Source organism: Corvus kubaryi, unplaced genomic scaffold, assembly GCF_017639235.1.
Source record: "Corvus kubaryi isolate FWS band 111438036 unplaced genomic scaffold, C.kubaryi_AGA036_p1.0 37382, whole genome shotgun sequence".
NCBI classification, from domain to species: Eukaryota; Metazoa; Chordata; class Aves; order Passeriformes; family Corvidae; genus Corvus; species Corvus kubaryi.
This window is the reverse complement of record NW_024581124.1, coordinates 2,862,929-2,879,484: the sequence shown is the minus strand read 5'-3', so window position 1 is coordinate 2,879,484 and position 16,556 is coordinate 2,862,929. Positions and strand designations below refer to the sequence as shown.

The 16,556-nt window shown below is 42.6% G+C and overlaps 1 protein-coding gene across 1 annotated transcript in view; it reads right to left on the bottom strand.

The window, feature by feature from the left end:
• The window catches only part of GALNT9 (polypeptide N-acetylgalactosaminyltransferase 9), a 131,641-nt gene that overhangs the window by 50,529 nt on the left and 64,556 nt on the right, over positions 1-16,556 (bottom strand). The window contains exon 6 of the mRNA XM_042034948.1: positions 14,976-15,093. Within this exon, the coding sequence (XP_041890882.1) occupies positions 14,976-15,093 (118 nt within the window). The remainder of the gene's footprint in view (positions 1-14,975; positions 15,094-16,556) is intronic.

Genomic DNA, 16,556 nt, shown 5'->3' with positions numbered 1-16,556 from the left:
TTAATGGAATTGCCCAGCCACATTGCTAGACACTACTCTGAAAATGCACCCCAACAGCAATTTATCAGGTTCTTTGGTTCTTGATGCCTTCATACAGCAGAATGTACACCACATTCTGGCCCAGATGTGGGCTGGAAATCTAGATACCACATTGTCCCAGTTAATGACATCTAATGCTTCATCTTGCACTAGCCTGAGATGTAGACAGAGTCTTACAAATGACTGTCTGGAGCCAACACATGAATGTCACTTGAACCTAGCTAAAGGATATGTAGAAAAGTGTTAAGCTGTCACTCTAGAGTGTCTTACTGACTGCCAATCACTAACAAACACTGGAGACAGAGCGCTCCTGTTGTTGGGCAGTCAAGCTGATAGAGAATTAAGTTCCTCTGAAACACAAGGGTTATGTTCGCCAGAAGCCAAGGCCTAGTCAGATGGACACCCAAAAGAGGCACCTCCTAAATACACGTGAAACTAAAGGATAGCTGCAAACATTGGACAGTGTGTCTCAGAGTGATGACACCAATTCTTTAAAGCAGATTTGGCCACTTGAATGTCAGCAGTATTGCAATGTGTGCACGGGCACTCATTTAACCTCCACCATGACCATTCAGTGAAAACACAGCTTTGCATGCAGGCAGCCAGTCTGTGCACATCTCTATGTTAGGGTGTTCAAACCACGTGGCATTGAACATCCAAAGGAACTGGTCCCTAAGACACCCACCTGTAACATTTTACTGATGCCAACCAATAGAAATTCACAGGTGATTGCTTAAAAAAGTAAATAGTACTTTGATGTTTTGGTTCAAAGCGAGAGAAAAGACTGACTGGATCAGAACCCATAAGCTGGCACAGTTAGTGTCAGGCACAGCTTGATGCCACCACAGCCAAGCTGTTGGAAAAACCCCTGAGTAGTTTGGGAATACTCATGTACATAAGCTGGAACATCCAAATTAATCAACCAAATCAACCTGTCTATGATATCAAACAGTTATTAGCATCAAAACCACCCCTAAAACAATGTGGCTGCACTGGATATGAAGAGGGATGCATCTAGCCCAAATATCCAGGATTTAATGATACAAGGCACTGTAAGAATTTAAAATTTGTTTTCTGTTCCACTTCTACACCCCACGACTGTGTTTGTACTAAACCCATGTCCATATTATGCAATCTGCTCCTCGTGCAGTGTGGGGCCTCAAGGTCTGTTTTCATCAAGTGGGAGAAAGGCAGCATTGGCTTCTCATTAGCATGAGATAATTCCAAGCTACTTTGTCCAACTACCTGAGGGGAACGAGTGGATGGAAAGAAAGAAAGCAGCATCAAAAACAAGCAGCCACACAGAGAAAGAGAGACCAAAGGAGCAGAAGAGACAGTCAGGCAAGAGATAACAGAGGTATAAGGAATACAGCAGACAAACCCCAGAACAGGATTAGTTCTTGAGACCTTGAGGGTTTCAGAGACTTCTCCCTGTGCATCTGAGTTTGGCCCTCCTTCGACTCATTAATCAGGTTCTATTTGCCTGCACCTCTGTGTTCATTTCCTGAGGTCACTGTTTCAAATTTTTCTTTCAAATGCATAACACCTCTAGAAGTCCTTACTCCACCATCTTTCTACAGTCAGAGGGGATGTCAAAAGAAAGCTCTATGATCAAAAAAGGTTAATTTCCCGACAAAACATAAGCCTCTTCTACTTTTCCTCTGAATTAATTTCTGTTCAAACTAAAACCTTTCCTTTACATTCTCACTTCATGTCACAGACAGGATTCTTTCAATTAAAAAGGCATCTGTGTTTTTCTACCCCGGGTAATAGGTTTTCCCCTTCTCATCTAGTTTAGGCGTCTCCTGTTAGGCAAGAAACTCCTCAAACCTCTAATGCTTCTCTTACTTTGAACATCCATTGTGAAAGACATTTATGAGCTTTCCTGGGAGTTGCTAAGGTACTTAAGAGGTCTGGTGTCCACAGCAGCACTGAGCTCATAAGTCACTGGCACAGCTAGAGGAGAATGTGGAACATTAAGGCCTGGTGGAGCTGAGCCAGGAAAGGCGGAGGGAGGGATAGGAGAGGGATGAAATAGAATGAGATACATTGGCAAGGGCAGGAGACAGAAGGTAGAGAGAAAATCTAAAGACTTGCCAGAAATAAAGGATTTAAGACTGGGAGAAAAGCTGAACCAAGGTGGGTTGAATTTTCAACACCTCCCTTGCACAGCTCAAGATGATTCAGTCGTGGCCATTTGTCTCACACACTTCAGTGGCTCATCTCCACTATCCCCACAAAACACTTCCTTTGTTGCCAGCTCCATGTGTGGATTGCAAAAGATATCCAAAGCCCCAAGACTTCCCTAGAGAAGATTTCGTGAGTGCTGCTTGCATACCACACCTTCCTGCCAGGGCTGACAACTGAGCAAAGTCAAACATGTACCTCCCTCTCCATCTCATTTTCATGGTTCTCAAGCTGGGGCCTGACACACAACCAGTGTGGTTACATTTACACCTTCCTTAGCCCTGCTCTGGTTCTGTATGTTGAAACACTACCAGGCAGAACCGACAGCAGATCCATGTTTACCCCAGAAACTATTGTGAAAGCACCTAGAGATAAATAGGGATGTGGCTGACAGTCAGCCCTTCACATCTAGACTCTAGAAAAAAAGTCAGTGTCCCATGAGGTATACAGAATGACAACATTTTGTGTAAAGATCTAAAAAAGCCATCTTAATAAGTGCAAGAATTTGCTATATTTTCATATAGAAACTGCATTTGACATGCCAGGAATGTTGCTCCAGTAAGATGGACAACAGGCTATGCTTAATTAAAACAGGCAGAGGGAATGGAGAGAAAGTAACTTACAGCACACTGGCACATCACTGCATCTTCCTGAAGAGATACTGAATAGGGATTAATGAGGAAAGCGAAAAATGAACCACATTTCCCTCAGCAATTATTTTTGCTGTGCTTCCAGCTGGAGATAACCACGAGTAACCTGTACGAATGAAAGCACCTACAGTGCTACTGAGCAGTGACACAAGCCTGGGTCAGAATGCAGCTTTCCAAAATCACTTCCCACTTCTCTGCAGCCCAGAGAACCCCTCAGCACAACTCCAGAAGCAAAACACATTGACCCTCAAGTTAAAAAATGGCCTAGGGAGGAGCTGGGAAGGAGGAGGCAAGGAAAAGTTGGAAAGTTAATGGACTGATTCAGTTTATGCCAGGTCTGGCTTAAATTCAGGGTGCTCACTGCAGAACACTTGGGGCTTGGCTCCATGATCTATTATCCACAACTCCAACCCCTCCAGGGATGGGCCAGGTTCATTTCAAGCAGCTGGCACTACCATAGGTAGTTTCCAAACTGACTCTACCAAGACTCCACCTCTTCTCTCAGGAGGTGCCTGGCAAAGCTTGTTTTGACACAGAATCATCATAGCCATGGCCCCATTCTGCTGCTCTGCCCCAGATCAGAAAACTAATGGATATTGTGAGCAGAAACAGGGAAGCAATTTTGTAGGCATGCGAAAAATATCCTTAATAATCTCTGCAGCCTTTTTGACTGAAGATGGTTCGACTCTTACGAGCAAATCCCTCCCAATTTCATTTGGCATGTGTTCAAGAAGCCCCAGTTCTAGCAATACTAATGCTTCTCTCTTATCTATTTACTTCAACAGCTTTTTTTTCTGCGATTCTTAAGTCTGGCACAATACTTCCCTGGCCCTCAAAATATAATCTTCATTCTCCTCCCTATCGCTTTGTAAACATTTTTTTTTCTCTCTAATACCAGTAATCAGAAAAGCACACATTTTGAGGCTTGGAGACACCTGCCTGCATTGGCTAATCTTCCCAGAGCTCCTCTATGATTCTCAAAATCCTTCTTGCTAGGCAATTTGCTTCTTACCACTCAGCACCATGGCTGACCCTCCTTTCTGTCATACACCCCATTTTCTCATCACTGTTCTTAACACCCTCCTTAGCATGGTCTGTGCAGGATTTCACCCATATGGCAAAGATCTTGTAGTAGGAAAGGCCCTTTCTCTCCCCCAGCCTTTTCTGTCTTGATCTCTGTCTACCTCACCTTATTTTTACATTGAAAAGGCATTTCGAGACAAGTAAAAATCCTTTTAGTAACTCCTTCCATTCTAACATTACACATGTATTGAAGATGTATCAATTCATCACAGAACCCAAACATTTTGGCATATAAACAAGAGATTTGTAATAGTCTCTTTTAAATTATACATATGCTATTGATTATGTATATTAAAGGGGCAATTTATGTGCAAAACTGGTGGCTGTATATTTATAGTTAAGACAGTGGAGCTATGCAGAACCTTCACAATGAAAATTTAAAATCCACTGGATTCAGACTCTGTTCTGATTTCATTTTGTAAAATCGACTGAGGCAAACCCAGAGTTTCTCTCTTTCATTCTCTTGCTACAAAATATAGCAAGATACCATACCTTTCTGCTTTTGGAGAGAAAAATGCTTCTGCATTTGAAATTGGGCATTTCAGATTAACTGCACTGTGAAGCTCAGTGTCTCGGCATAAATCCAAGTATTTCACAGAAGCCCTTGTGAGGAGGAATGGCCCAAAATGAGCACTAGCCCATGATCTCTACTTACATATAAATATGGATACACAGACTTATATACACAAACACACAGATGAGTTATCAAGATGGGGAGACAGAATGTGTACATGATGCTGCAGAAAGAGGGCATGCTTAATTAAAGGATATCAGTAAAAGAACAAGTCTAAATGTCTGTGACAAAAAGTCTGGCTTTGCGATGTGTCTGATATTGGAGAGGATTACAATATTTGATTGTAGATTTAACGAAACTGGAAGTTCTTGGACAGAGATACATGAAATAGGATCCAAACACCCCACCCTATCCTCAAATTCTTTTCACAGGCTCATTTAGCAATCAATAAAAGAGAAAAAACGCTTAGTAAAAATAAAATTAACTAGTGATTGACATTGCTAATATTTATGCATAATATGGAAATTTAGCATCCCAGTTATGTTTTACAGGAAATCATAGGGAAGAAAGCATGTACTCTGTGTCATGTGAGTTTCTCTGAATATCAGCCTCGGTTTCTAAGTAAAAAGACCCTGCAAAGCAAAGATCTGACATGCAAAAGTCAGTTGTGGCTCGACACTGTTCAGCATAGCATGACAACATATCGAGAGCCACTTCCAACGCCTTCTACTTCTGTTTTACTGTAGTTAGAGACCTGCTTGCTGTTTGTCCCCTCTTAGGACCCAGAAGGCCTGAGCCCAGGCCATTTTAACACCCCTGGAAGGGTGGGGAGGGCAGTGGGTGGGAAAGGCAGCCGAGCTCTCTCGCTTCACAACTCACAGCAACCCAAACTCCTTCTGACAAAGGAAATCAATACGACAGGCGGAGACGTGTCCTGGCTTGGCACAGAATCTCAAACGAACAAAAGGCCTCCTCCTGCCTGAAGAGTACCCCCTGAGCACTGTATCAAAGCTCACCTCATTTAATGCAAGCATCTGCAGAGGGTATTTTCCCCTCCAGGCCTTCCACGTCCTTCTCTAACATTTACTGTTTGAGATCAGTAGTCTATATAATTTATCGCACCTGTCAAGGCTAATTTATTCATGCGATCTGGCAGTAATCAAAAAGGCTGAGATCGATGTGCCAGCAAACCCTGACATTTATTCATATTTTAAAGTCCCATTTGACCTTGAACTGCAGCTAACTGGAGCTGAACTGTCAGCAGCTCTCTGAGGCTCACAGGGTCTGGCAGATCGGCGCCTCTCGGCTCAAGGCACGATGTCAGGGCAGCAGACACTCAGGCCAGGAGCAGGAAAGGCTGAGGCACAGACAGAGGGGTAGGGAATACAGCACCATTCACAGCTCAGTGGTCACAGACCCACCAGCCAGCCCAGCACGTGCACCAGTGCAGCTTGAGACTGCACAGTCCTGCAGTACAAGTGTTCAGCAGCCAAGACATTTCTTGACAAGGGGTAAGAAGGGTGAGGGAGGGGACTGAAGAAGGAATATGCCACGTGTGTGCATAAACAGGACACCCCACTTGTCCTCAGCAGACTGCTGCCAGACTGGCCCCAAGGGATGTCCTTGGCAAGTTGAGGGGAGGCAGAGACAGAAAATGACACCACCTCCCCTCCTTGGGGGAACAGGGACAGCAGCAGTGACCTGGCCACAGAAGATTATATCAGAAAGTCTGCAACACACCAGCTACCTGCCAGCACAACGTGGCAACATCAGCTGGAAACAGGAATAGAAAAGACAGATCTCAAGAGGATTGCTTTGAATGTGCTCTCACACTCCTACTCAGACCCAGGATTTAGGACTCACTCATTCCTTCTGAAGTCCATCACCCTTGTCCTTTTTTTCACTCAATCAGGCCCTAAAGGAACACAGGAATTTCAAGTAGAGTTCTTACAGTGTATGCACATGCTGTAACCTCCAGTAATCATTTCAGGTTTTGAATGCAGACCAATTAGTAGAGAAATAGAATAAAGTTTATTGTAAATTATTTCAGCCTGGCTCTGCCAACAAATGACTCTCAGACTTCCCGTGAGGACATCTTTGGAGCCTTCTGCCTCAGCTTCCCCTTGGCTTAATGAAACCAAACTCATTTACCTGCTTCCTCAGAGTGTGCCAGAAATTACAGACATGCTCTGAGGTTATTGAATCATTTGTTTTTCTTCTGATAGGAAGATATTTGTGCAAATGACATTCTCTCAGAGACACAGAGGAAATCTAAGTGGCGTTTTAGGTAGAAATATGCAGCTACAGTTTTACCAAAACACGTGAATAAATTATTTTATCACAGTCAAAACACTTGACTATGGGATATGCAGTTGCACCCAAAACAGATTTTGCAAATATATTTTGTTGCTTCTGTGGGTTCTCCTTGGCTCCGTTTCTCATGCTATAAATTCTGTAGGTCATATTAAGTATGATTTTTCAGTGAGATCTGCTTTTTCTAAGCCTAGAATACAAATAGAAACGACAGTTATGTCATTTTGTGTTTGTTTTTCCTCTCTTTTGAATAGCTAACGCCTTTCCTTTACGTTGAAAGAAAGCTACCAATGGAAAGCAATTGGCATCTTGACCAATGCTTTTGTGCACATTAAATATACGTCTAACACTGCCATGAAATCTAATCTGATGTTCATGGAAGAGAAACAATGACACATGAGGATGCAGAGGGAATTTATCTATGTTTATCTACACTGGCTGCAGCATGCAAGCAGTGAAACTACACACGGAGCTATGTTACAATAAATGTGCTAATAAAGCTTTCCAGCCGACCTGCTTCCCTGTTTTTCCTATGCAGAAAACAAAATTTAAGAGTATCTTGACATTTTGTGGCTCTAAGTGTTTTAATGAAGTTTTTTTTTCTGTCTGTGCTTAGCCAGATAGGAATCTGGATCCCTAGTCTGGCTCCTCTAGGGGGAGGTGCCAGACCTCACTCCTCTGGGAGCTCTTTGGGGGAGAAGCACCAACTACACCTCTCACTGCTGGCTAATCTGCTGCTGCCTTCACAGAAAATGCTCTTTCAAGCACAGTGTTAAGCTGCCTTTTTACCATGTGTTACACACAATGCAGATAATGATAAATTTGGCACCAAGGAGTGGACCTTTATCCAACAACACAGCTACATGCATTATTCCTTCCCTGCTCCTGCTCCTCAGCTCAGAGGTACCTGTCACACAGGCCAGCTCAACATGCTTTGCCTTAATCAGGTGACACTAGTGCAAGGATAATTATTAGTCAGTTAGATATTTCCTTAGCAGACCAGAAAATGTACAGAAAAAAAATATATTACCTCCCAAAATCTTCCAGGCAGAATTAAAACAAAGCCAAGCAAACCTAAGCCCCACAACTCTTAGCCTTCCAAACCCACAACTCTCAAAGATCAGCTCTGTTACCCTCATGCTCCCATGACAAAAACACTTCCACTTGCCAGTGGTGACGACTTCATGTTTAATGTCATAAATAATGGTGACCTCAACACTCCTGCAAGGGTAACACCTCAGCTGTACGTTTAAACATCTACAACCCCACCTCCAGACCCTGCACTCAAGCCTGGAGGAGCCTATAAATCTGACAGCTCAGCCCTAAGGCTAAAAAGAACCTTCCCAAATGAAGTCACCTACGTGGAGGTACCTGGGAAAACCAACACAACCACACACAGTAGCCCTGGGCACTGCCAAGGGAAGCAGTTTGGACTTTGACCCTCACATCCACCAGCTGCTCCTCCAGCACTTACCCAGGCTGCTGGTCTGGGTTGGAGAACCATCAGACAGGATGCTCCTCCAAGCCAAATCTTTGCTCCAGCTGCAGAAACCTGGACTGCAAGGACTCCTCCCATCTTAAGAGCCGTTTATATTTCCTAGAGATTCCTGATTAAACCTCTCATCCCCAGAAAAATGAGCACCAACTGGGGAGCTACTCAAAAAGTCAATTAGGAAACAAGCATCCCCTGCTCTGGGAACAGCTGGTATCCTGGATCACTTTCACATCTCGTTTTTTGAGTGGAAAAAGGATGCTTTCCACAAACCTGATTTTTCATCTTTTTTAATAGTTTGGAGAGAGATTCAAAATGGTTCCAGAAAAACTCAAAGAATTCTTTTGCCAGGTGTGCTGGAGCCAAACTAAAGACTGACAGCTGGGCACCTCTGGGTACAACATAGCCCAAGCCAGGCTTTCAGTAATCAGCATCAAAATTTAGAGTTCTACAGACCATTTGGAGTTCTGGATGAGCTGTTATTTTGAAACACAAAATATGTTGTATCAGAAAGTTTCTGACCAGCTGTAGCTCATCTCTAGTGTTTGGTTCAGACTCATCATTAGGCAAGTGAAACCTATTTCAATCTCAACACAATTAACACTCCTCTTCATTTTCCCTCTCTCTCTCTCATTCAGTTCACACTTGCCTCTGAAAAGGAACCTGTGTTAGATTTAGATCAAACCATCAGGAAAGTGGCTGAGAAGAAAGTGGCAAAGACTAAAGGAAGCATTTTCTTTCCTCAGTTCTTTCACTGTCGATCTCTTTCTGAAATTTCCAGCCCTGTGCTCTGATAATGTCCTGGTACATGAAAGAGTTTGTAACATAAAATGTTACACTCGATGGAGCATGATGTGATATTGGAGCCAAATGGCCAGATGCTCTTTTCTGAGCTATTTCCAATGCTCCCACTTTAGAGAGTGTTTTTAAGGGTACTCACAAGCTCCAGTCCTGTAGTGTGCTGGCAATTTCATGCTAGAGCACCACTGTGCTGTGTTCTGATGAAACCATTGTTTTCCATGCTAGGTTAAAGTTATCCTCAATTTAATAAAAAGAAAATTAATGAAGAAAATAAGAAAGAAAAGGAAAAAGGACAGTATGCTTCAAAGAAATTGCAGACAGGCAGGGCTCTGTCCTCCAAAACCAGGTTCATACATCCTATTAAAAGTACAATTAGGACTATATTAATGATCTGGTCATAGAAAAACCCAAGTACTCTTAACTTCATCAGAATGGGCCCAGGGCCCCATTTTAGCTCTTTGGCTTTGCTTTACACTCTTTCCACATCCTGTTCTTTCAGGTGGGGGAAGACCCTTTACAGAGGAAACCCTCTGGTTTGAAATGTGGCTGAGGTCAGACATTGAACCCTGTCCCCAGTGCTGGTTATCACTGGAATCAGCCTGTCCTCATCTGCTTTCCCACCATTTTCTTGTTTGCTGGCAGCACTGGATCTGTTTCGGGGTGGGGATCTGACCTCAGAGCTGGGATCAGAGTCCCTGGCACTGCTGACAGCTCCCTTGCAGTTGTTAATGCAGTTCTTGCCCTCTGCAGCACATTGGGACTTTGGCCATGGAGAACCACCAGCGGTGACTCCAGGTGCCTTTGGACACTCCAGGGCTCAGCAGCCTGGGATTTAATGCCTGCATGAGCTCCTTCCCTTGCCATGAAGCCTGTCCCCTTTTCCAGACAGAATGCATTGCTGCTGTACACAAATGTCAAGCCTAATCCCATCCTGCCTGAATCTGTGCAACTCCAGTGGAATTAGAAGATGCTGAGCACTCGGCTGTGCTGAGGACCTGGCTCATCACTTATGCACAGCACCACAGAAGCAACTGCTCCAATCCCTGCTCTGAAGAGGGAAGGGAGCTGGGAATGAATGTAATCCAGGCACCATGACTTCAATCCTTTCATGATTTCTTAAAGCTTGGCTTTACAAGCTTAGGATTCTTTTACCTTAGGAAATAGCTATAAACCAGCTAAATTAAACTGGAGATGGAAAAAGGGGACACCTTCACTTATACCGTTTATCTGGAGCGTGAGACCTGGGAGATTTATCACTGAGATCTTTGCAACCTCAGCAGTGGGGCAACTTCCAATAACAGCAGATTACATCACTTACTAGGATTTTGCTTAGGCAGTATAGAACTGCTCAGGAACATTTTAATAGCATTTAACTTCATGCTGAAAATGCTGATTTATTGCACTCCAGTGTGAATAGGCATGTCTCAGGACAGAGCACACTACATTTTCAGATGTTGGCAATTGTGGGGTTTTGTTAACACCATTTAAGTGATTAAAGGCCTTCCAACTAAAAGGCTTTAAGACCTTTAATTCAAAACGGAATTAATTTATACTAAAAATTACAGCTTGGGAAAGGTCAAAATAAAAATGAAGTATTTTCGTATTCACCAAAATAAGACAATTTGATTAACCTCTATTTTTGTACAATTTTCACTTGTTACCACAGCATGTGTGAAAAAATGGTGGAATTTTGAGTAACTCACCAGAACTGGGTTTCTATTTAGCTCTAAGACTGGGGACCTGGCCTCATGAATCACACAGGGCAAAAAGCATTGTCCAGAATCCAGAATTAAAGTTTGCTATACATAAACCTTGTGACATTTTTATTACAGCATACCAGTCTGGAATCTGCATTTAAAACACTGACTGCTCAAAGGAATCTAAATCTCTTTAGCTAAAGGTAATAAAATGAGGTCAAAAATTCACTACTCAACAATCTACCATTAGCATTTCTGCTCAGAAAAAATGTAGTTCATCTATTTTTAAAGAAAGTAAAGGCAGGACATATAAGATTGGAAAGTATAATGATTTGCTTGTGTATGGAAGTCCATTAGGTAACGAGCTTCATTTCCTCATAAAGAGATTTCGGTGCATCTGCATCATGATTTTTTTACAGTACACACAGTACTTGTGTAAGCCAGGGGTGGGACTGCATTTCTGTTCACACAACCCATGGTTTCAGCTGGGCAGCCCAGCCCCCATCACCAATTAAATCACAACACCAGAGAGCACACGGGGTCTGAGCTGGATCCTGCTTTGGGTCAGCTCTTTTCAATCCTGATTAGCTGTGTGTTCCCAGGGCCATGCCACTGACAGTGGCCACAAAACTGGCCAGAGTTACCTGGGACACACCTGCTGCTGCTGACACAGTGCTACTGAGAATAGAGCAGCCTGGCCTGTTGATGCAGGCCATAAAAGAAAAGAAGTTTTACTTGAGGTTATTAATGGGGTGAGATATTTTTCTATTTAATTTGTTTGGATTTTTAAGGGTGGCAGCAGAATTTAATTTCTGCTAGAGCATCCTTTAAAATAAACACTTGATCTCTTCCCACCCACCATTACAGCTGATGGGCACAAAGTAAAAAGAACAGCAATTCATTCACCTTATCACGGGAGCACCAGAGGAAGCGAGGGATCCTTAGTGCAATGATTAATGACTCACTATAAAAAGATGCATCATAAACTGCTTGTATTAGGTTAAATCATAAACTAGGCATTTAATGTTTATACGATCCCTTTCTAAATAATTAAGTGTGTCTGTGGCTCCCACTAGGAATGGAACTCACATGATGCTTGCAAACCACGCAGTTTCTTACAGGGTCACAATTTAGGACCCTCACTTAAAGGGATCCCTGTCTTTCTCCACATTCAAGCACTGCTTGAATTTCTCTTCCTGCTGGGACATCTCTCTGTACTACAGGTCAGAGAGACCATTTGATGTTCAGGAGCAGCAAAGAAGATCTACCCTGAATTAAGAGGCTCTTCTTCAGCCTGTGCTCATGAAGGGCAACTCATCCACAGAGGAGTCAGCCAAGACTGGATGCTGTAATTTCCTGTGTTTAGGTGCTAATAATAACTCCCATCAGCTTCAGTAGCTGGTTGGTGAACAGTGAGAGAACAGCACCATTTGTCCTAACAGAATTCCCCTGGATTTATCCACCTTGCAGTGAAACTGTCACCTTTGAAAAATATAGTACAAGATGACATTCTGTAAGTGTCCATCTATTTCCTTACACTCACAAGCCTGCAGATGTGTCCATCTCCCTTTTACTTCCCAGAACAGCTGGTGCTTTTTCTCAACCAAACCAGGATCTCCCTCTCTTGGCAAACAGACATTGGCTTCAGTGTAAAGTTGCCCCATCAGGAGAACGTTGCAGCTCTAACCACTGTGAAGTTTACACAAAAAATGATAGGAGTTTAGAGAAGAGCTGCAGAGCCCTAAATATTTTCAACAGGCATAGTAGGTAGCCCCAGTCTGTTGCTGCACTGCTTATTCAATATAGAAAATCACCTAGGTTAATTATTTAAATATTTCCATCTATGGAATTTAGAAAAGGGCAAAGCCAGCTGTGAAATACCCCAGATCATGATTTTTTAATAAACAATAGATTTAATGGGAATTAGCTGAGTTATCAAACAATATCCTCCCAAATCAGCTCATTAGTTTCACTGAGTTTTCCTATTTCAATTCATTAAAACAATTTAAACAAGGGTTCACTAGATGCAATGTAATCTATTTCAGACACTCCAAACCTAATCCCTTTTCTTTTAGCAGTAACATGATAATAGTTTGCAAAAATGTTTTAAAGGATTATTGTTACAGCTATTTCAAATAGGGATTGTTTTCAGCCAAGCATGTGCCACCACTTTTCCCTATGTCTTATTATTTATTATTATATTAATTTTTGTTCTTTACTTATTCATTCATTTATTCATTCCTTTTTCTGTCTCTCATTGCTTTACACAAGCAGTCACACATGGTCAACAGCATCCCTCTGGGCAGGTGTGGGGGATGCACCAAATATCCCTGCATGGGTCACTGCACCAGGCCCTTGGAAAGAAGTGATTTTTTGCAATGTACTTGCAGGTTCTGGAGTTAAAAAAAACCCCAGCTTGGTAAATTCACAGTGGTTTTATAAATAGCCTGGAGAGAAGGGAGAAGGTTCCTGTGCATTTTCATGCTGTTAGTTTCTGACAGCTCTGAAAGACACACAGGAGGGGATCACACACAGGATTTGCAAATTAGGAGGCAGACACTGTATATTACTTACCATGATGGATCCAGGCTGGAAACACAGAGTAACAGACCCATGCTATGGACACACAGCTTATTTCAGATTAAACAAACTCATACTCTTGTACTTTCATAAAACCTTTTCCAAACAGTAGGGTTAGTTTTTCTTATAGGGCAAAAAAAAAAACCAAAACCCCAAACAAAACAAAACCCAAAGAATGAGAGCTGGTTTCTAGATCTAAGATTTCTGCAGGCTTTAACAGGTTCCCTATCCCTGAAAACCCGTCCTTGCTCACTTCAAATCCTTGTCTCTTCAGGCAAGTGCCATTTCATAATCCTATTAAAACCTTTGCCTCTGTTTACCAGGAGCCCTAATCGGACTCAGCAAGTGCTCCTCGTTTAAGGAGGAGCGACAGCTTTCAGATTTCTTAGGAGGCTTATTCATCAACCACGTCAGGGTATTGCCAGAGTGTTCAATCTATTCTCGGAGCAGCCATGTGGAGAAAGTTTCAAACAGCTCAAAGCCCTGCACAATGATAAAGGAAAGCTCACACAATCCTTGTAATAGCCTGACCCTCTTAAGGAAAATTGGATGATTTGTGGTAGCAGTTTTTCTGTCCCCTATGTGAATTCTGAACCTTAAAGTATAAGCAGTGTATTCACACAGTCCCATTACAAACCCCATCCCTCTTGCAATGCTGGAATAACAAATACACACCCGTGTGTGAAAATAAACTCTTGCTGCAGTGACCTTCCTCCTCAGTCCAGTGGTGTGAAGGAGTTTGTAGCCATTTTAGAAAAAAAAGAGTCAGATAAAGAATGGACTAATTTGATGTTCAATGTTTCACCATGAGCAGAATATATGCTTTAATGAGCACATTACATGCACCAGGGACATGTTACTGGGAAGCAGGGGATAAAGAGTAGAGGGAAAATAATTAAACAGCCAGCTTTATAATGAGGAAACTCTGTTCACGCAACATTAAGCAGCCTAATTTTCAAATGCTAAGCAAAAACATATTCCTTGGACTTCAGGAGGACTTGCTGGCAAGCACCCCCTTGAAAACAAGGGCAAGGGATCACAGGTATCAGACCTCCCATAGGTCCAGGGTGCAGGGACTGATGTTGTTCCAAAGTCATCTGCCCACACTTTGCACTGGCCTGTCCGACAGGACTGAATACCTGTACCCTGTAGTTCTTATTCTACAAGGAGGATCCTTAGAGTAGCAAAACATCCCAGCATTCATAATGTGTTTATGATGGACATTACAACTGACTTCTACCAGCCTGGCCTTAGTTTTCTGTAGGAATTGCATCTGTTAGACCATACCTGTGCAACATCAGCTAAGGGCAATGAGCACATGGAGACTTAGAGCGGCTGTTTGCACGAGGAAAGATACTGGGAAAGGAGAAAATCTTTCTCATTGGTTCAGACACTGACAGAATGAGCCAATAAAGCATATTTCTGACTGTTATCAGTTCTCTCCCGGCCCGTAAGGCCAGGAACATTCATTTACTGGCACTGTCACTTCCAGATAGTGTTGCAGCCTCAATTACTCCAGCATGATAGCCCATCAGTCAGACAGCAGCTCTGCTGGGCCACAAGCTCCCCAGCACTCTTTGCAAAGGGACACTGCACAAGGTCTGCTCCTTGTTACTCACTCTCATGCCTAATTCGATGTTTTCTCCTCCATAGACCTCCATTCCAGGGTCGAGCAAGCCAATCTCACCAAAATACTCTCGGTCCACCACAAAAGAGCATCCAATCATGGCTGGTGTCCTGCACAGAGAGATTAAAGCAAAAATTTAATTGATTAGCTATTACAGACCCCACCTCAGAACAAATTTACACAGATTAAACAGTTCTTAGTCTTCTAATTAACATTTTAAATTTACCTATAGCATCAATCACATGGCACTTCATGGATGCAAGAAATTCCAGTACTACTCTATTTGGTGCTGTAATTTCTGAAGACTTTCTGTTCAATCATTCTCTAGTTAGAAGTGGTCTCAAGGCTCTACAAAAACCACCCAGGGTTCTCTGTACTCCTGGCCGGGCACTTCCATCCTCTGTTGATGCAAATATTTATACACCAGGATCTTTGCTTTTATAAATTCAAGTTATTTGATAAAATGCATTTTCCTGATTATACTTCCCAGAGCCAAGCCTGGAAACAGACTTGCCTAAAAAAGCTGAGAGCTCTCCTGTACACAGGATGAGACATATCCTATATACATCTTGATTTCACATCTTGTATCACTGAAAAGATTTCACATCTTGTATCACTGAAAAGCAGATCTTAGGCTAACAAGGAATAAATTTGGTCTAGAAACTGAAATAAAAGGAGTACACAACCAAGGTAAGGAAATTCAGTACCGTTGCAATGAAATAAGCCTCTTAGGGAATATTTCAGGTGTATTTTTTAAGTTTTAGCCATGATAAAAGAAGGAAGGAGATGGGGGGAAGAAACACACACCACTTTCTTCATTTTCTTTTTTGTGTATTTAAAGCTAAACACAGGCTTCAATGGATCAAAGCATCACTGCTTTGCAAAACTGAGACGCTAGTTTGGGCTTAGACTCATTCTCTTTCCAGCCCTGCCTCCCTCACAAAAATCCTCTGGAGGCAGTTCCTTACAGCAGTAGGATGCTCCCATGAGGACATCCCCTCCCTTTCTAATGAGGAGCTGCACTGCCAGGCTTTGCAGACTGCTCTCAGGTGCTGGAATCTCTCTCTCTGGGGGATGGATTTCTGCAGCTGCTGGCTCTGTCCATTAAAACACTGAGTTGTTAATTGAATGGGGGTGGGAAATACATTTTAGATGCAACCATATAATCATCGCTCACAGATGAATGCCACTGAGGACTGTCTTTGCAACTCCCTCTCTCCCTTCTAGCATTTATTTCTGCTCATTATATATATTCAAATATAGACTTCACAAACCTTCATGGCTTTTTCAGAAAAAAAAAGTGTTTTCAGGACTGAGCAACACCAGCAGCACAAAGACAGAAGGAACCATATCCAGCTTTTGTAATTTTATGCTGGACTACAGTGTCACACTGACATATTGCAAACATTTTTCAAAAAACCTGCTTGAAAAAAAGCTCAAGGCCCTCACTTGGTGCTAAAACTGGGTTTTTCCAGTACCTGAAATACTCCAGTCCATCCACTTTTTTAGTGCACCCACCGCTTTTAGTGCAGTGCAGCAGACTCATCTTGAAAGCTGGAAATGGCTACATGAG